Source organism: Aphelocoma coerulescens, chromosome 1 (genome assembly GCF_041296385.1).
Source record: "Aphelocoma coerulescens isolate FSJ_1873_10779 chromosome 1, UR_Acoe_1.0, whole genome shotgun sequence".
Classification (NCBI taxonomy): domain Eukaryota; kingdom Metazoa; phylum Chordata; class Aves; order Passeriformes; family Corvidae; genus Aphelocoma; species Aphelocoma coerulescens.
The window spans coordinates 30391764-30408093 of record NC_091013.1 but is presented as its reverse complement, the minus strand read 5'-3'; the positions used below and the strand labels follow the sequence as shown (position 1 = coordinate 30408093).

The window sequence follows — 16330 nt, the reverse complement described above, 5'->3', positions numbered from 1 at the left end:
GAGCTGAAAACCTGAGGGGGGAGAAAGAGGAGATGCTTAAAGCTGAAATTCTGTTATAATGCTATGATACATCAGAGTACCCGTTTTAATTTCATGAAGGCATGGGGGGGGGGGGAGCATTCAACTTGTACTTGTGAGCAAAAGCACCTGCGCTGAGATAGGCAGATGTTGACGCAGCTGTAATTTAATGAGAAGTTTGAACAGGGAGAGATGGAAGCGATGAGGACTTTTCCTCCAAATGGAAACGGAGAAAACCTCAGTTCCCAGAGATGCTCCCAGAGATAGTCCTAAAGATGAAGATGAGGAAGACCCTTTGCTCCCAGGGAAGGAGAAGGGCCTCTGTTCTTAGAGATGAAATGCTCCCAGAGATGGGTGAAGAGAACTTTTGTTTCTGAACGGCTCAACCTTAAAATTACACCCCAGTAGCTCAAGATTGGACCCTTGAAAGCAGTCGTGGGAAGGGACTCACATGCAAGCAGAGAACCAACCCGGGCGGCTGTCTCGCTGTGATAATGTGTTCACAGCATGAGCAAGAGAGACTCCTCTTCCTAAATGGACTGAACAAGGTTATTATGGAAGTGATAAACAGACTGAACATCTCACGGGTTGTCTTTTTACATTGTCACTGGGAGAAGGGAGAAAGGGGCGGGGGGGAGGAGAAGAGTTTTGAAGATGTGGTATGATTTTTTTTTTCTTCTTTTAGGTCTGTTAATAAACTTCTTTATATTCTTTCAAGTTTGGTGCCTGCCTTGTGGTTCTCATAATTCTTATCTCACAGAAGGTAAACAGTAACGAGTATTTTGGACCAAACCACTGCAACCTGGAAACCAAGCTGTTATTTCTTTATACCCTGTTGCAAGAGAGCCTTAATGTAGGCTATCACACTAAAATGGATGTTAGGAGAGGAAAGGGGAATCAGCACATTTGTGTTTCACCAGCAATCTGGGAAATCACAGAAGATTCATGTTGTCCATGAAGAGCTGGCTAAACCACAAAATGTGAAGATTGAGATTATTTGGCTGCTGTGCAATTATTTAGCTGCTGACTATGCTGCAGTACACCTTTTGTTACCCATGAGAATTTTTTTACTTGAGGTACTTGAGGTAGTGTGTGAAATAGTCATGTGAAGACATGAGTGTATGCAAGCTTCCATTCGTCAGAAAAGGGGAAAATTAGTCATATATTTAGCAGTCATTTCCCCCTTTTTGGGAAATCCAAACACATATTTTTCTCTCTGTCTGTGCCTCTGTTTCTCTCATCCTCACTCTACGGAAGGGAAGAAAGTTGTGTCTAAAACGTTATTTGGTTTTGACACAAATCTGATTGGGCAATGAGAGACAAATTTCCGCTGTGGGTTGAGCTAAACCCTATATAAGGTACTCACTAGGAATTTTCAGTCTGATAGCTTCTTTGAGAAGCTCATGGCTGAAAGACTACAGAAACACAGGTAAGTGAAGCTGATCAAAATTTGGGAATGAAAACTTTCTCTAAACCCTCAAATGGTGCAGGGCTCATGGAGTTTGTGAGTTACTAAACCAAAGGGACCAGAAAGCTATGAACAGAATAACCAAGTGTTTTTGTCAGGCAAAGGATCTGAAGAGAGAGAAACTCACCTTTTACAGGGTATTGATATGAACCATGGGACTTGTTAATGCCACTAGCACCTGGTTCAAGTGTAGCTGAGAGAGGCTAGAGCTCCATACTGATTCCCTGGAAACCCATGCCAATCTAAGAGCAGGGGAGATGACCCATGGTTATGAAACAGTATTATTGAGCAAGAAGTCGGTTTTGTGGTGTTGTAGAGATGACAACAAGCTGAAAATAGTTTATTGTAGTCAATGTCAGATATCAAATAAATATAGCTACTGGAACAGGAAGAAATTTGGATTTAAAACCATTATGTAAGTATGAACATGATGGGATACACAAAAGATACTCAAAGGTGTACACCTGTGAATATGGCTTTATGCTGTTATATTGGTAGAAATATTTATTTTTGCTTTTGGTTTTGATTTGAAGTAGTTGTCCAGTCATCTAATATTCATCATAGTTTTAAGCTAATTTTAAATGCATGCAGTTTCAATTTCTGTATGTAAAATGGAAATAGTGCAACATATCATGTGGATATGTGTACTGTATTGCTCATAATTTCCTTACATAGAGCATAAACTAGTGCCTCTATCCAGCATGTTCTATATATTTTTGCCCAAGGCACACTGAGGTAAAGCATAATTAATCAACTGAGTAGCAGGAGCTGAGGCTGCGTGGCAGAGCAGAAGCATTCAGTGGTGTACACAGACACTGCCATGCCCATGCCAGGCCCATACAGATGACACCTGATGAATGACTGGCAGCGGAGAATTTAATTTTCCCTTTGTCCCAACCTATGTGATTTTCAGGACAGGTTGTTTGGGTTTTCCTTTTCTTTTTTTCAGAACAGATGGTAGTAGTGTCCATACTGAAAGCTTACTTTGTGCACCATCAGCAAGATGGGTATACATGCCATGGGAGTCCATGTTTTTTGTCCCAAGAGAAACAATTGTTGTAGACAAGAAAGCTTGGCTCTGCTTGTAGCAGGGAGTTTTCCTGTAGCCTGATTCACACTAGCTGGCCTACTGTGCCTCTGTGTTCACCCAAGCTATTACACTGCAGCTCACTCAAAGAAGCTGACCTGTGCTTCAGTCACACTGCAAAATAAGCAGAGCTAGATTTTTCCACCTGTAGCTGCTGCTCCGAAAAGCTGTGGGGACAGCAGCATCTTGTGGTATGCTGTTTTCATCTCCTCGAGTGAAAGGGAAGGGCCAGAAGTGGTATGTGTGTGCCAAGCCAGATGTTCTGGTTCCACAGTTCAGCCCCCATAAACTAAGGATGAAGACAGCTTTCTGCTCACTGAGGATGAACCAAAGCTCCCCAGGTCTGGAGCGAGAAAAATAGCAGTTAACTCTTCAGATAACATTGAGTATTTTCATTATATCTTCTGTCTTGTAATAAACTTCCCTGTAGGTTTCAAAACACTTTCCTTTGACCCCCTCCTTCTGATTTCCCGTGGAAAAAAATGTGTGGGCTCTTCTTTGTCCTGGTGATGTGCACAGCAGGTGCCTCTGCTTTCAGACTCCAGCAAGTCAAAACCACGGGTAAGTGCATATTTGTCTTTTTTCCTTCTGTTTCCCTCACCCTTCTTTTAAATATTCCTGTCTGACAGTAATGTAAAAATATCTCTGATTTATATAGAAAACTGCCCAGATCGCACCGTGTTTTTCAAACACTACTATGAACTGCATGGAGAACCTGTGGTTCTGAAATGCCCTTCTCCCAGATACAAACATTTGGATTTCTCTGCCTTGACCCCTAATGTCACATGGTATAAAAATGGTTCAAACCCCATGATATCAGGAAGAGATGAAGATTCAAGAATCTGGGCAAAAGGAAATGCACTCTGGTTTTTACCAGTGATGCTAGAAGATTCAGGAGTGTATATCTGCACAAAAAGGTAGGTATTTAAAAGAAAATCTAGTTCACTAACAAAGTGGCTATGTCTAAATGCATTACCTTGATTTTAAACTCCAGTTATATTCAGAGCATTTCTGGATAACATAATTTCCTTCCTGACCTTGTCAGAGAGAAAGAAGGTGGGAAGTCAGGACCCTTAGAGTGCGCTGTATGTCTCCTGTAGTTACCTCTACTGAAATCTGGATAAATTTTGACACGTGGTTGCCATTTTGGCTACAATCTCATAGGAGAATAGTGTATGGAGAGCTTGTTCTGGTTACCTCTGAGCCAGTCAGTGATAGCAAGTGAGGCACGCTGCAGGCAGGGGGTGTTGCTGAACGCAAATACCCTTGCTGCACCTCACACTGCCTTATGAAACATATATATGGCATTGTGGCTCTGCAGTGGCTCTCCTCTTCCCTCTTCCTATCCCCGGTCTTCACTTTTCTTCTGCATCATGTTTTAAAACAGAATTTGATTGACTTGGTACTGTTGGAAGACTTTTCATGAGACCCAGTGTGTATTTACTAGACTGGTACCAGATTTGTGGTGTTGCAATGAGTTGAGACTTCAGCCATGGCTCTTTTCAACCCTATTGGTCTTTTTTTTTTTTTTTTTTTTTGAGTGTTTACAATCTGACAGCCCACTGTACCACATCAAAAGAGGTGCCAGGGTCTGGATTTGTAGAGGACTGAGGAAGGCAAAAACTCCCATCACCCTTAGAGCCTGAACTTCAGAAGATATTCCAGGTCCCTGTCCCCTGCCATCTCCTGCAGCCAGGCAGCCTCTCAGTACCTCTGGCACCTTGCCCTGGAGAAAGTATCTCCACATCCCTGAAGCTGCTTGTGGAGAGCACGGTCTCCTTGTTTGCAAGGCACACCTTGTGAGTGATGCATGTCAGCAGTAGAAGAGGTGGACAACTTGAGAAATCATGCTCAGCATATCAGGTTGGCCTTTCCTCACATGTCTCAGCAGCATTATCAGTTGTGGAGCAGAAGAGAAGACACTGACAGTGAGGCCCAAACAACAAAAGGTTCCAAATACTGTTCTAGAGCAGAGTAGTTGCCTGGGATGTTCAAGAGTGCTTTTTAATCCTCTTTTCAGACTATTCTGCCTCACTTTGTCAATATATAACACTATGGCAGTGTTACTGAGAGATCTAGTAAAATGCTGGGAAACATATTTGGAAAAGACATGCAAGAGCCAAGTAGGTAATTTCATTGCTAACATTATTACAGGATTAATAAAGTGCAAGCAAATTGCATTTCCTCTGCAAATTATCCCACAGGGAAGCCAGCAGCTTTTTTTATCAGCTGTGTAAAATGAAGGTAGTGGCAAACTATCACAGATTTCTGCTTCTGTGTTCTGTGGAGCAAATATTTTGGATTTGGGCATCTGGCCTGTACGTGACAGATGGCCACAGTGCCCTGGCAGTAGTCTCAGTCTGTCTGCTTGCAGCCCGCAGCTGCTGTCCTGGAGGTAGCAGCCTGGCTCCCCTGGCTTTGCTGCCCCCTTCAAGGATCAGGCACTGCCCTGAGTAGAGGCATCTCCAAAACAGGCTTCCAGAGGTTGTAAAGGATAGAATTTAAGCATCTATCTCTCCCAGTTCAGTCTTCATTGGGAGTGGAATTGTCACTTGGGGCCAGAAAAAAATGTTGAATATTGCAAACCTTTCAAAGCCAGAACGCCTTCTTTGCTACCCAAAATGATACATACTCACAGAAGTGTCTATGGTTGGGCAACAGTAACTGCAGATGTATTTTAATACATGCTTTAAGCTTTTTATTTCATTATTAGGGTTTTCACAGTCAAAACCTCTTCCAAGGAAATGATGGAAGGTTCATGACACACCTGCTATTGTTCAGGTGAACATGTTCCCCCTCCCCACAAAGTTAAAATCATGCTGCAGCCTAAAGGTGCACAGGAAATTTGTACTAAAAAGAAAAGGAAAGCCTAAAGGTCTGAGGCAGATGTGTCAGCAACACGTTTAGATTGTGCCAAAAGAACAGTACCAACGATTTTCCAGCATCCCTCCCGGTATGATCTCAGTCTTGGCCTATGTTAAGGAGGGAAATGGAGCCAGGAGGAAACCAAGGGTGTCATTTGAGTTCCCCTCATCACTCTTGGGGGCTCACTTCTCCCTGCTCTGTCTGCAGGAACTCCTCCTACTGTGCTGAGGTCTCCATCCATCTCACAGTTGTGGAGAAAACAGCTGCTCAGGAGATTGCCTATCCCCAGGTCCTCTTCACTTTCACCTCTGGAAAGATCGTTTGTCCTGACCTGTGGGATTTTACACCAAATAGGACAAGCCTGGAGCTCAAGTGGTACAAGGTAGAACTTTCACTTCCTCTTTGTGCATAGCCTCATCCCAACTTGGCACATAAATCTCCACATTCCTCCTGAACATCATGTTCTTAGTCATGAGCACAGTGTAATATACTGGGAATTTTGGGGCAGATGTTTTCATTTTAAGAAAAGTTCTCTGGGGTACACTCAGCATGGGGTGAAGTGTTCCACATGTTTTCTGCTCTCACAGGCTGTGCAACTGTTTTTAAGGCTAAATTACTTACCCAGCTCCAGGGTTTGCCACCTGATAACAGTCCTCTTTGGCTCTCTACTTCTTTTTATGGCCCCTCTAGTCAATCCCATAAAGTAGGACCTCCCAGGGATGCTTCCTCCATGTTCAGGTGAGGAAGCTTTCATTAATCAACTGGAATACAGCATTTGGAAATACTGGATGAATTGCACAATGCTTGGAGTGTTCTTTTGCCTAACTGGCCAGTTTGCTGCTTTTCAAGTAGGCAAGCCTGGTTTTGCCTCTAAGATCAAATACAATATCCTCGGCTGTTCAGTGTCACACTGGAGAGCAGGGGATTCTTCTTACATTTCCATAACACCTCAGTGTAGCTTTTATTTACAGTCCCCTATGATCAAACACCCTGCCTTGTGCAGCTGTAGCCTTCCCACAGGATGCAATATACAGGCTGTGCCTAGGCTGTGATCTGTACCATACTAGCAAAATGTTGCTGTTTAGGACTCCCTTCAGAAGTGGGAACACAACCCACCTTATCTAAGCAAAAGGCTGCTCCCCTCAATATGGTTCTTGTTACAAATGTAAGAAAGAGCTACCCTGCCTTCATGAGGAAGGAACATAATTTCTCCTAGCAGGGCTCCAAACCGTGTATGAGAAGAGCCTTAGGGATACAGAGCAGGAATTTCTAACAATTTAGGAGGTCTATAGGATAAGTAACAGTTATGTGAAATCCTACATGATCACAAGTATTTTTCTTCAAACAACATCTTAGAATATTACTCTTTTGAGGTCATGTATGGAAAGTGATAACATTTTGAAAACCTCCATGGGTGCTGAAATCTTGGGTGATTGCTCTTCAGATGACTCAGGGAAGAGCTTGTTATATGTTTTCCATCTTAAAATATGCACTTTATTGAAGAGCTATGCACACACATTATATATAGATTAAAATAGCAATTCTTTACACTTCATATAGTGCCATAAGGCATTTTAGAGATGAATACACATTCAGAGAACTTGTGCTTTGGTGGGAAAGCAGAACTGCTCAGATTTCCCAGTGATAAGTGAACTTCTAGTAAGAAAGAGACAGGGATAATCTGTCTGGGAGTTACACAGGGTGTAACCATAGCTATCTGAGTCATAACACCAGTTTCTGTCCTTTCTCCAGGATGCTCTGCCTTTGGAAGATGACAACGAAAGATTTGTCATTCTGAAAGGTTCGGCTTCTCTGATCATGACATCTGTGCTACCAACAGACGCTGGGTATTACACCTGCAAGATGCCATTTCCATTTGAAGGTGTGGCATACGAAATCACCAGGACAATTCAGCTGGAGACTGTTGGTAAATATAGTATCAGATGATCAGAGGGATGGAACACCTCTCGTACAAGGAAAGGCTGAGACAATTGTGTTTGTTCAGCCTGGAGAAGAGAAGGCTTCAGTGTGACCGAATTGTGGCATACCAGTACCTGAAGGGGTCTTACACGAAAAATGGAGAGGGACTTCTTACAAGAGCATGAAGTGACAGGACAAGGGAGAATGGCTTCAAGCTGAAAGAGGGCAGGTTGAGATTAGCTATTAGGAGGACGTTTTCTACTGTGAGAGTAGTGAGGCACTTGCACAGGTTCCCCAGAGAAGTTGTGGATGCCCCCCATCCCTGGAAGCGTTCAAGGCCAGGCTGGATGGGGATGTGAGCAACCTGGTCTAGTGGAAGATGTCCCTGCCCATGGCAGGAGGGTTGGAACTAGGTGGTCTTAAAGGTTCCTTCCAACCTAAACCATTCTGTGGTTCTGTGATTCAATGATTGACATATTAAAATGTTACAGCACATAAGAAACCCTCTTCTTTGCTGACAAAACTCTTGAGAGGAGCTCGTGCTCAGCCTCTCAGCCGTGCCAAGGGAAGGGTGACACTGTGAGTGCTTGTCCTGGCCCTGATGGGGCTCCCACAGCACTCCTGGCAGGGTGGGGGTCCCTCCTGCAAGTACCTGTGTTTGTTAACCAGAATAATTTACGTCTTGGGGGCAGGAGGGGGTGTGTCACTGCCAAGGGCTGCAGAGGGGTTCGGAGATAAAGCATTTCGCGGTGGCTCAGGGCGGGGACAAGCCGCTGTTCCGCAGAGGGGGGGCCCCGGGGGCCCGGGCGCTGCTGCGCAGAGCGGCCGGCAGAGGGCGGCCGTGCCGCGAATTCCCCGTGTGCATCCCTGAGGATCGGGATGGGAGCGGCGCCCTGCCCGTCCCCGCAGCCGCGGGGCTAGGCTTGGAACGGGAATATCTGTTTGCCAGGGGCTTTAGCAATCAAATCCTTTCCTGGGAGACGATGGATGTTGGGTGAAGTGGCATGTTTCTAGTTCTGGGGCCATGCCCACATTTTCTCTTGCCTTAGCATTGACTCTGTTCTCTTTCTCTGTCAAGAACAAGAGAAGAGAACTACCCCGATAATTGTGTATCCAGCACAAAAGACGACATCAGCTGCTCTTGGTAAGGCCCAACATTATTTTTGGAAACATTTAGTTAGAGAAAAATTAGAGCAGGTCCTCTTATGGTGTAATTTTTTAGCTTAAATTTTTATAGGTTTTTTTAATCTCAATTATATTAGTTGAGGGTCAGTGCTAGAGTATTTTTTTGCCTTTTAATGTCTACAACCAGATGCTGTCTTCTAGGTAAGAGAAGCTGCAGAACTGCTGTCAATTTTAGCCCCCTACCATACAATAAAAGCATATTTGCACCATTAGCTCAGCTGTCCAGAGTTACCACTTCACTAAGAGCTTTTCTTTTTCATATTTCCTGAAATTGGTTTAGGTTGTCGTGTAGCTTTGAATGAGCCATCTAGCTCTTTTGAAAGGAGACTTTTTTCATTCCTTTTTGCTGTTTGAACTAGACAGCTGTTAGTTAGCAAGTACCTTGAGAGGATCTCAATTTTTCTTTGAAGATTATATGATGGCAACAAATTTCTCTTGTATTCCTTCTTCCCAGAAAATGTCAGTTGCATTTTACACTAGACATTTTAATCTGGGTACTATACACACAGCTATGTCCTATGATGTTGTTAGTTTTCTCTGCCACTTTTCTCTCCATCGGTGTAGGCCTAACAATATTTTTTTTTTTCCCCCTATCTACCTCTGTGTAGTGTTTTATGTTCCTTTTATCACTACCTGCACAGGTATAATAATAACATTATTTCCATTATTGAGCCCTATGTTTTCCATATAATATAGACACCAGTCTGGAGTCTCCTTATCCCTGTGTTACAGTAATTACAGCAAAGTTTCAGAATTTTTGCAAAATCACTTTATCCCTGGAGGTCCCACCTTGAGCTGAATGTCCTCACCCACAGCATCTCTGTGTGAAGCTGTGCTGCTGGTTAATGCAGTTGCTCCAGAGGGGTAAATCACACAGTGCCCTTTGGACTGCAGTACGTCAGAAAGGGCAAGGCCACAGGGACACAGCTTTGCCTCTAGGGAATGTGTTTAGTGCAAGAGTTGCTAACTGTTGCAATAGGGAAATTATTTGGTTAGCAGCAGGGAAGGACTGCCAAACCGAGGGGTCTTGCTGCCAAGGAGTAGGGGATCAAAAGGAGTTTGGAGATTAACTTCAGTTATGAAAGAAGTGGTTCTTGATGTTTGTGGGGTCTCTCACTGGAGTTGCTGGTTTTCACCAAAAGGAAGAGTAGTTCTTCAAATGTATCCAAATTGTTTTTCAATCTTTCTTTTTTTTGACAGGCTCCAAGATGACTCTCCCATGCAAAGTGTTTGTTGGGCTGAGCAGCCATTTCCAAACTGATGTGGAATGGCTGGCAAATGACACCAGAGTTGACGTGGTTTATAAACAAAGCAGAGTTACAGAGGGAGAACGACAGTAAGTCTGGCTGAAAGTGCTTCCTTGTGCTTATTGTTTCAACCTGCAGTGCTACAGGGGCTCTTGGTGCAGCTGAGTGCCAGGTAATGAAATGGGAAATGGACAGATCTGAAGTGAAGGTGAGAGCTGAGAAAAAGAAAGGGCAGGCAAGCAAAACAAACCCAAGCCCAACCCAGTCAGTCAAATAAATTCTTTATGTTTTTCGTTACATGGTATTTTGCAAATGAGCCAGCTTTGAGACTTAAACTTTAAGCACATTTTCATGAACAACTGAGCTGATGTAAGAGCTGAAAGCAGTGGAAAGCAAGGAGACCTGATTTTTCCCAGTGCTTCTCTTATCTCTCTCCTTACTCCATGCCAGCAAAGTGGCTACATTCTGTCCCTGACATTCATGAGGTTCTCTGAATACACTAAGACAACAGAAAATTATCTAGTGGTTTGTTGGTTTTTGTTTTTGTTTTTTTTTTAATAGCACTGTTTTTCCCTCTAAGCTTGTTCTTTTCCACATTAGTGAGTTAAACTGACTCACACAGACACCCGCTGAGTGCTAGAATTGATGCCAGAGTAGCACTGAAGGGGATGCTGGTGGGAGGGAGAAACAGGATGTTCCACATCCTCTTGCCCTGATTCATTGTGTCTCCCTGTTTTGAGGAGCCTTCTTTCAGCTGCCTCATAGCTGCATGCAGCCAGGCTTCTCTAGCTGCCTCATAGCTGCGTGCCTCAAGGCTTTCCCCACTAGTTTCTTACAGTTATGGATGTGAGATGGTTTTGGCAATTTGTGGCTACCAGTGCCAGATAACAGCCTGGCCATGGTGCAGCCAGAGGCAACATAGTAACTCAGCTGTATGTCCCAGCCTTTAGGTGTTTTCCCATTCCCCACAGCATGACTGAGAAAACTAATTTATAATCTTGTTCATCTGGATAAGTGAAAATGCATTGGACCTGTGGACAGGAACCACAAAATGTGCTGCAGCTATAATCTCTGTAGGCTTTAGAATAGAGCAGCACTTTCTTACTTGGACTTTAAAATTTATTTTTGTTATGCCTGTCACTATCATTATTGCTGTTATATATTATCATGAAATTGCACAAGGACAGTGACAGTGACAGCTGAGGTTCCTGCAGGACCCACAGTGTGAGAGACACCCCAGTTCTGCTGGAAGCCCTCATTATGGCAGCATGACAAAACAGCTCAAATGCCACCGGGAAAACAAATTCCCTGCAGAAATCTCTGGCAAAGAGCTCCTGAGAGGAGCGCCCAGGGAATTCCATTGCTGCTGTGCAATGCAGGCTTGTGATCTGATCATTTAGGAGCAGCTGGACAACTGCTCTGGTAATGACTAAAAGATATCAAGGGACAATATTTGACTCCAGCTAGAAAATCACTTGCAAATAGTGGGACTCCTGAAACAATCATGTTGAAATAAGCTGGAAACCTCTTGGAGAGTTTCTTGTATTGAGCAATTGGCTTTGAGCACGTGATAGACAGGAACGGTGGTTCAGTTTTCTCAGAGAACATTTGCAGGGTTATGCTCTCCATATATCCTCTTCCAGCTGGTCATAAGTATTAACCTCAGGTGGTCAGAGAGAGGGAATTAGGTCCTTGCACAATACTGCGAAGTGAGCTCAAAGATACACAGAATTCTACTTACCTTTTTTCCCCTCCCTTTTCTTTGTTTTTGCAAGACAAATCCAGGTATTTTTTTTCCTCTAGACTCCAAAAAGTGCAGGATAGGTACTGCCCACTGAGCCACAAATAGCACAACTGGGCTGAAGACAACAGGTGTCCATGAATGCTGAGGGGCTGGTTCAGAAATGAGCCAATATCCAATGCATTTTCTTGCAATGTGCTGTTAGAAGGGACATATCAAATAGAGGAAAACCATCTTATTAAAATATTTAACATTAAATCTTTCTTATTCTTCCAGAGAAATTGTAGAAAATGGTGAAAACTTCATTGAAGTACCACTGATTTTTGATTCTGTTGAAGAAGTGGACTTTTACACAGACTTTACCTGTCTGGCTGAGAACAGATATGGATACCAAGTACTGCCCACAAGGGTCAAGCAGGAAGGTAGTTATTTTGTCTGCTTATTTTTGATAATTTTTATTATTATTCTAATGCTAAATTATAATCTGATCTGTTTATACTGTCAGAGCTAGTGTTGGGATGAGTTATTTCCTGGGGAAAATCCAGTTGCCTCTTTCACCTTTAGTCTTTGATACAGCCTATTCACAAAATACACCTACTACAGCAGATCATTTACTGACATTTTATGAAGGGATAAGGATCCATCTGTGCTGGTATATCTGTTTGTTGGATGAGACTTCAATTTAGATACACTTTGTTCAATAATTGTTCCAGTGAGACTACTGGCACACTCTCTTTGCAGCAGGGCCAAATCTCCTCCAGTTCCTCAACAAGTAGGGGAAAAAAAGACAATAACAGAATAAATTATTAGAGTGTTCCTTTTCCTCATGCACAGACTTCTGCCAAAATAACAAGAAGTGTAAATTATGATGGGTGTTGTTATTTTGACTCCTAGTGATGGGAAAAGATATCTAAACTCAGTGCAATTAGTGTTGCAGTGTGATAAACCATTGGCCAAGAACCAGCTGCATAAACAATATGAAGCAATGTTAATTGTTTCTTTGCATGATGTTGGTGAATTGCCAAAGTTTGCTCACGCTGTCTTAGAAAGGCACATGAACACTTTCAGACTTCATTATCAGTTATGACTCACTCCAGCACCCTGTGATGAGGGATTTGTATTCAGTTTGCTGGATCATGTGCTGCTCTTGTCTTCCATGAGCTACACAGGTATAACCACAGAGGAGGCAATATATATTGGAATAATCCAAAATGGTCTGGATAGACACTGGTGTTGGAAATCAGCCAGATTTGTGAAGAAGCTCTGAGTCTTGGGGTAATCATTGCTAATTTATAAACTGCTCTGTAGGAGAAAATTATTCACACAACTTGTGGGTGGACTAACTGTTAAGTACTCCTGCACCACATGGTGCTTGGATTTCCGGCTAGGAATATCTCTGCTTTTAACAAACCTAGATAAAAAGGACACAGCTGCTCTGATCAGGTGTTCAGAAAGTTGGGTGTATGCAGAAGACTGAACTTTAAATTCTCACCCTCTGTTGTTTTCCAATCCTTCCTCCCATCTTCATGAACACATTTCCCAGAGTGCTCAATCAATAGACCTATTCCTTTCAAAGGTGATAAGCCCTGCTGGAAGGTTAACTTGCAGACATCCTTTTTATTGTGATTTCTCCTCTTCCCACTTGAGCTTAGAGAACTACGCTCCTGGGAGTTTGTTGGTTTTTTTTCTGTTTTTCTAATATTTAATTTGTTTACTTTTCCAGCTGTTGGTCTGTCCTGGTACATTGCAGTGATTCCTGTTGCGCTGGCCTGTGTGATCGTGGGAGGGATATACATGCGCAAGTGCTGGAAGCGGAGAGCTGATAAAGGATATACAATACCAAAGGTTTAAAATCCACTTGGTTCTCCAACTGCCAAGGGAACAAAAAATCACCCTGGCTGTCTTTCATGTCAGACACAGAGAGCATTTCAACCTGATACAGCACATTCCCAACAGACTGAAAATAACAGCTCTTTTCCACTTCTCCAAGTGTTCTACGATCTGATGAAGTTAAGAATATAAGTTTGCATTTTTATGCTGCTTAGATGCAGGAAATCTGGTTCTATTGTTCTGCATCTAGGGTGAAATCCGTAGAATTTTGGAACACAAAACCATGCTCTGGATATGGGAAGGGTAGGGTAGGGAAAGGGAGGTGCTCTCACACTTTGTAATTCCAATAGATGGACTTTTTTTTTTTTAAGGAATATAAATGCCCTAAAATCTAAAAAAGGAAGATAAGGAAGCTTGCTACAGAAGGACTATTTGACACTAGAGTGAAAAAGCAGTTTTCCTATGCAACCAGCATAGATTTATTTTACTTCAGTCTAAAAAGAGCCATTTGTTTTCCTTTTTCCAGAGCCAAATGCAGTTGTCATGGCAACTGTATATCTATGAACTTCTCCACGGAAAAACTAATTTTGTTCACCATTTGGATTACTCTTTGCTTAAATAGACTGTCTCAGAATATCCCTCCCCCAGAGATAACTCCATCTGTATAACAGATAACTGTACACAGAAGAATTCAGTTCTGTTTTATCTACCAATATGTTACAGCTAGGGATTCATAGGCAGCTGTAACATGTTGTCATCTTTGCCAAGGAAAGAATTGGAGAGATGTTTAAGTGTTTTGAGAGTAATTTGGCTAATAAAAAGTTTTATTCCTGGAAGTGATTGGACAGATTGCCAGTAATAATGTACAGTCTCACACTTCTGTGCCTCCAGCCCTTTTGTGACCAGCCTGGTGTAGCTTCCAATTGTGTCCTTTTAATCGCAGTATGCAAATTGGTTACTCATGATGCAAAACACTGCTGGTTAGGCTAACCTAACTGGATTCTAGTCTTGACATAAATCATAAGGGAGCAATAAATAATCAGTGATCGTGTTGTACTTTGAGGGTCAGAATGAGTAAAACGACTTGGTTACATCCTCTTCAAAGAGATACCACTTACGTCATCTGAGAAATCGTTACATGATGTATAATGTGTATTATCTTCATCTGTATAGGAGGGAAGAGAACCTGCATTAAGGCCTAGATTACCACAGCTCCATAACTGTCACCTCTCACAGACACCAAACATAAAGCTTTTTGTTCATGTGAATCATCCTAGAGGATTTTCAAACTCCATAGGAAAAAAATCAGGAAAACTTTGGGTCCAAAAACCCAAATTGTAACACACTGGAGAAGTGAATGGCTACATCCATCTGGGAGAGACCGTGGCCTTATTCCTTTCCACCACCACTTCTAGTTGGCTCTGAGTTTAGCCCAATAAATATCTGGAAGGATTTTAAAGAGTAGGATGTGGCTTGAGTTAAGAAATCTTCACTCTATTAGCAAGAACATTCATATGTAATGAGATTTAAACCAAAGCCTCCCTTTAAATATTCTAAATGTTTGTTGTGAAGATACAGGCACAGAGATTAGAGCTCTGACGCAGTTTGAGTCAAGGGCATCCAGAGAAAGCCACAGGACTAACTGTTTCCAAATGCAGAATATTAAAGATGATAAGGACTCCATGTATTTTATGGGAAGATGGGAGAAAGGTGGATGCAAGTGAAGAGAACAGTCAGTCCACTTGGATATCGGCTCTTTGAAGGAAGAGAGCTATAGATGAACTGACCAATGTTGGAGGGAACACTGAAGATGTTTTAGGAGCATCAGGAATGCTCATTATTTTCAAACAACTGCTAGTCTGTACCTAGAGAACAAATTAGGTTTGTCAATAAATGTAATCTTACAAATTGTGATTTGCTCTTTCTTTCCACCTGAATCCTCCAAGACTAGTGTGATCACATAGCTGGCTGTAGGTGCAGGGTTGGATTTCACTAAGTACTCCAAAAGAAGCAGAACTTTTGGTATACAGAGTACTGGTGGCATAAGAAAGTTAAATACCTCAGATCCTTCTCCAAACCAGAGAAGGAGAAAAAAATATGAATGTAAGATAAAAATTAGATATTTAGAGAATTGCTGTTACATACTCAGTGGCATCTTGAATACAAATGGAAAGTAAAGAAACAAAGGCTTTTCTTTTATGAAGTGATGTTTGCTTCTCTGACTACTAGTATCATAATATTCTGAACACTTTCCTCATAAATAGATGTCTTCAGGTGATCTACACAGTGTAAGTATTTTACAGGTAGATTTGAACAAGTGACCTACATAATGTAAATGTTTTACACTGATTTGCATCATTATACACAAGGGCAATGTGGTTTATCTTGATTTTGAAAATGTTATGTGAAAAAATGGAAAACAAATAAAACCCAAACCAAAGTGCTGGTGTGTGAGTTGAGTGGGAAGAAAGATGCGAGATGTAAGATGGCTCTTTGAGGGTGGCAGCTCTCTCCCAGACCTGAAAAGAAGTACAGTATTAGGGAACATCAGTTCATGTCAAGGATTCAGGGCTCTGCAGCACAATGTTTCTCTTTGGAAAGATTGTAGATGCAAGGAGGACAAGGTCACCTCGTGCCTGGGATTGTGAGCTTATAGCATTTTCCAGAGAGCTAGTCTATCTGCAACGACTTCAGAGGCACACCTACAGAGGGGAAAAGACTGGTGTACCATGGTCTTGGCATGAGTTAGCATCCAGGACAGAGGCTTCTCATGCAGAAGTTGTTTTCAGGAAACATGAGTTCAGTTAACAACTATTTTCTAGTTTAGTCCAGAATATGTGATCTTGATGTCAGCTATCCATCTAAATAGGCAGCATAACTAATGTCTGACCAGAGTAGCACCTAAAACAAACCTAAACATAATTTGAAGAGCACCAAATAATTTTATCTGCTTGTTCCCAAATAAAACC

At 42.3% G+C, this 16330-nt stretch overlaps 1 protein-coding gene across 1 annotated transcript; it reads left to right on the top strand.

Annotated features, from left to right (window-relative positions):
- The first annotated feature begins 1408 nt into the window (after window positions 1-1408).
- IL1R2 (interleukin 1 receptor type 2) lies at window positions 1409-15783 on the top strand. Its single transcript, XM_069005718.1, has 9 exons — window positions 1409-1447; window positions 3004-3134; window positions 3232-3490; window positions 5646-5820; window positions 7191-7365; window positions 8437-8502; window positions 9744-9879; window positions 11808-11953; window positions 13255-15783. Exons 2-9 carry the CDS (start codon window positions 3056-3058, stop codon window positions 13380-13382), a joined length of 1164 nt encoding a protein of 387 aa, XP_068861819.1. The 5' UTR covers window positions 1409-1447; window positions 3004-3055; the 3' UTR covers window positions 13383-15783.
- Window positions 15784-16330: the final 547 nt, after the last annotated feature.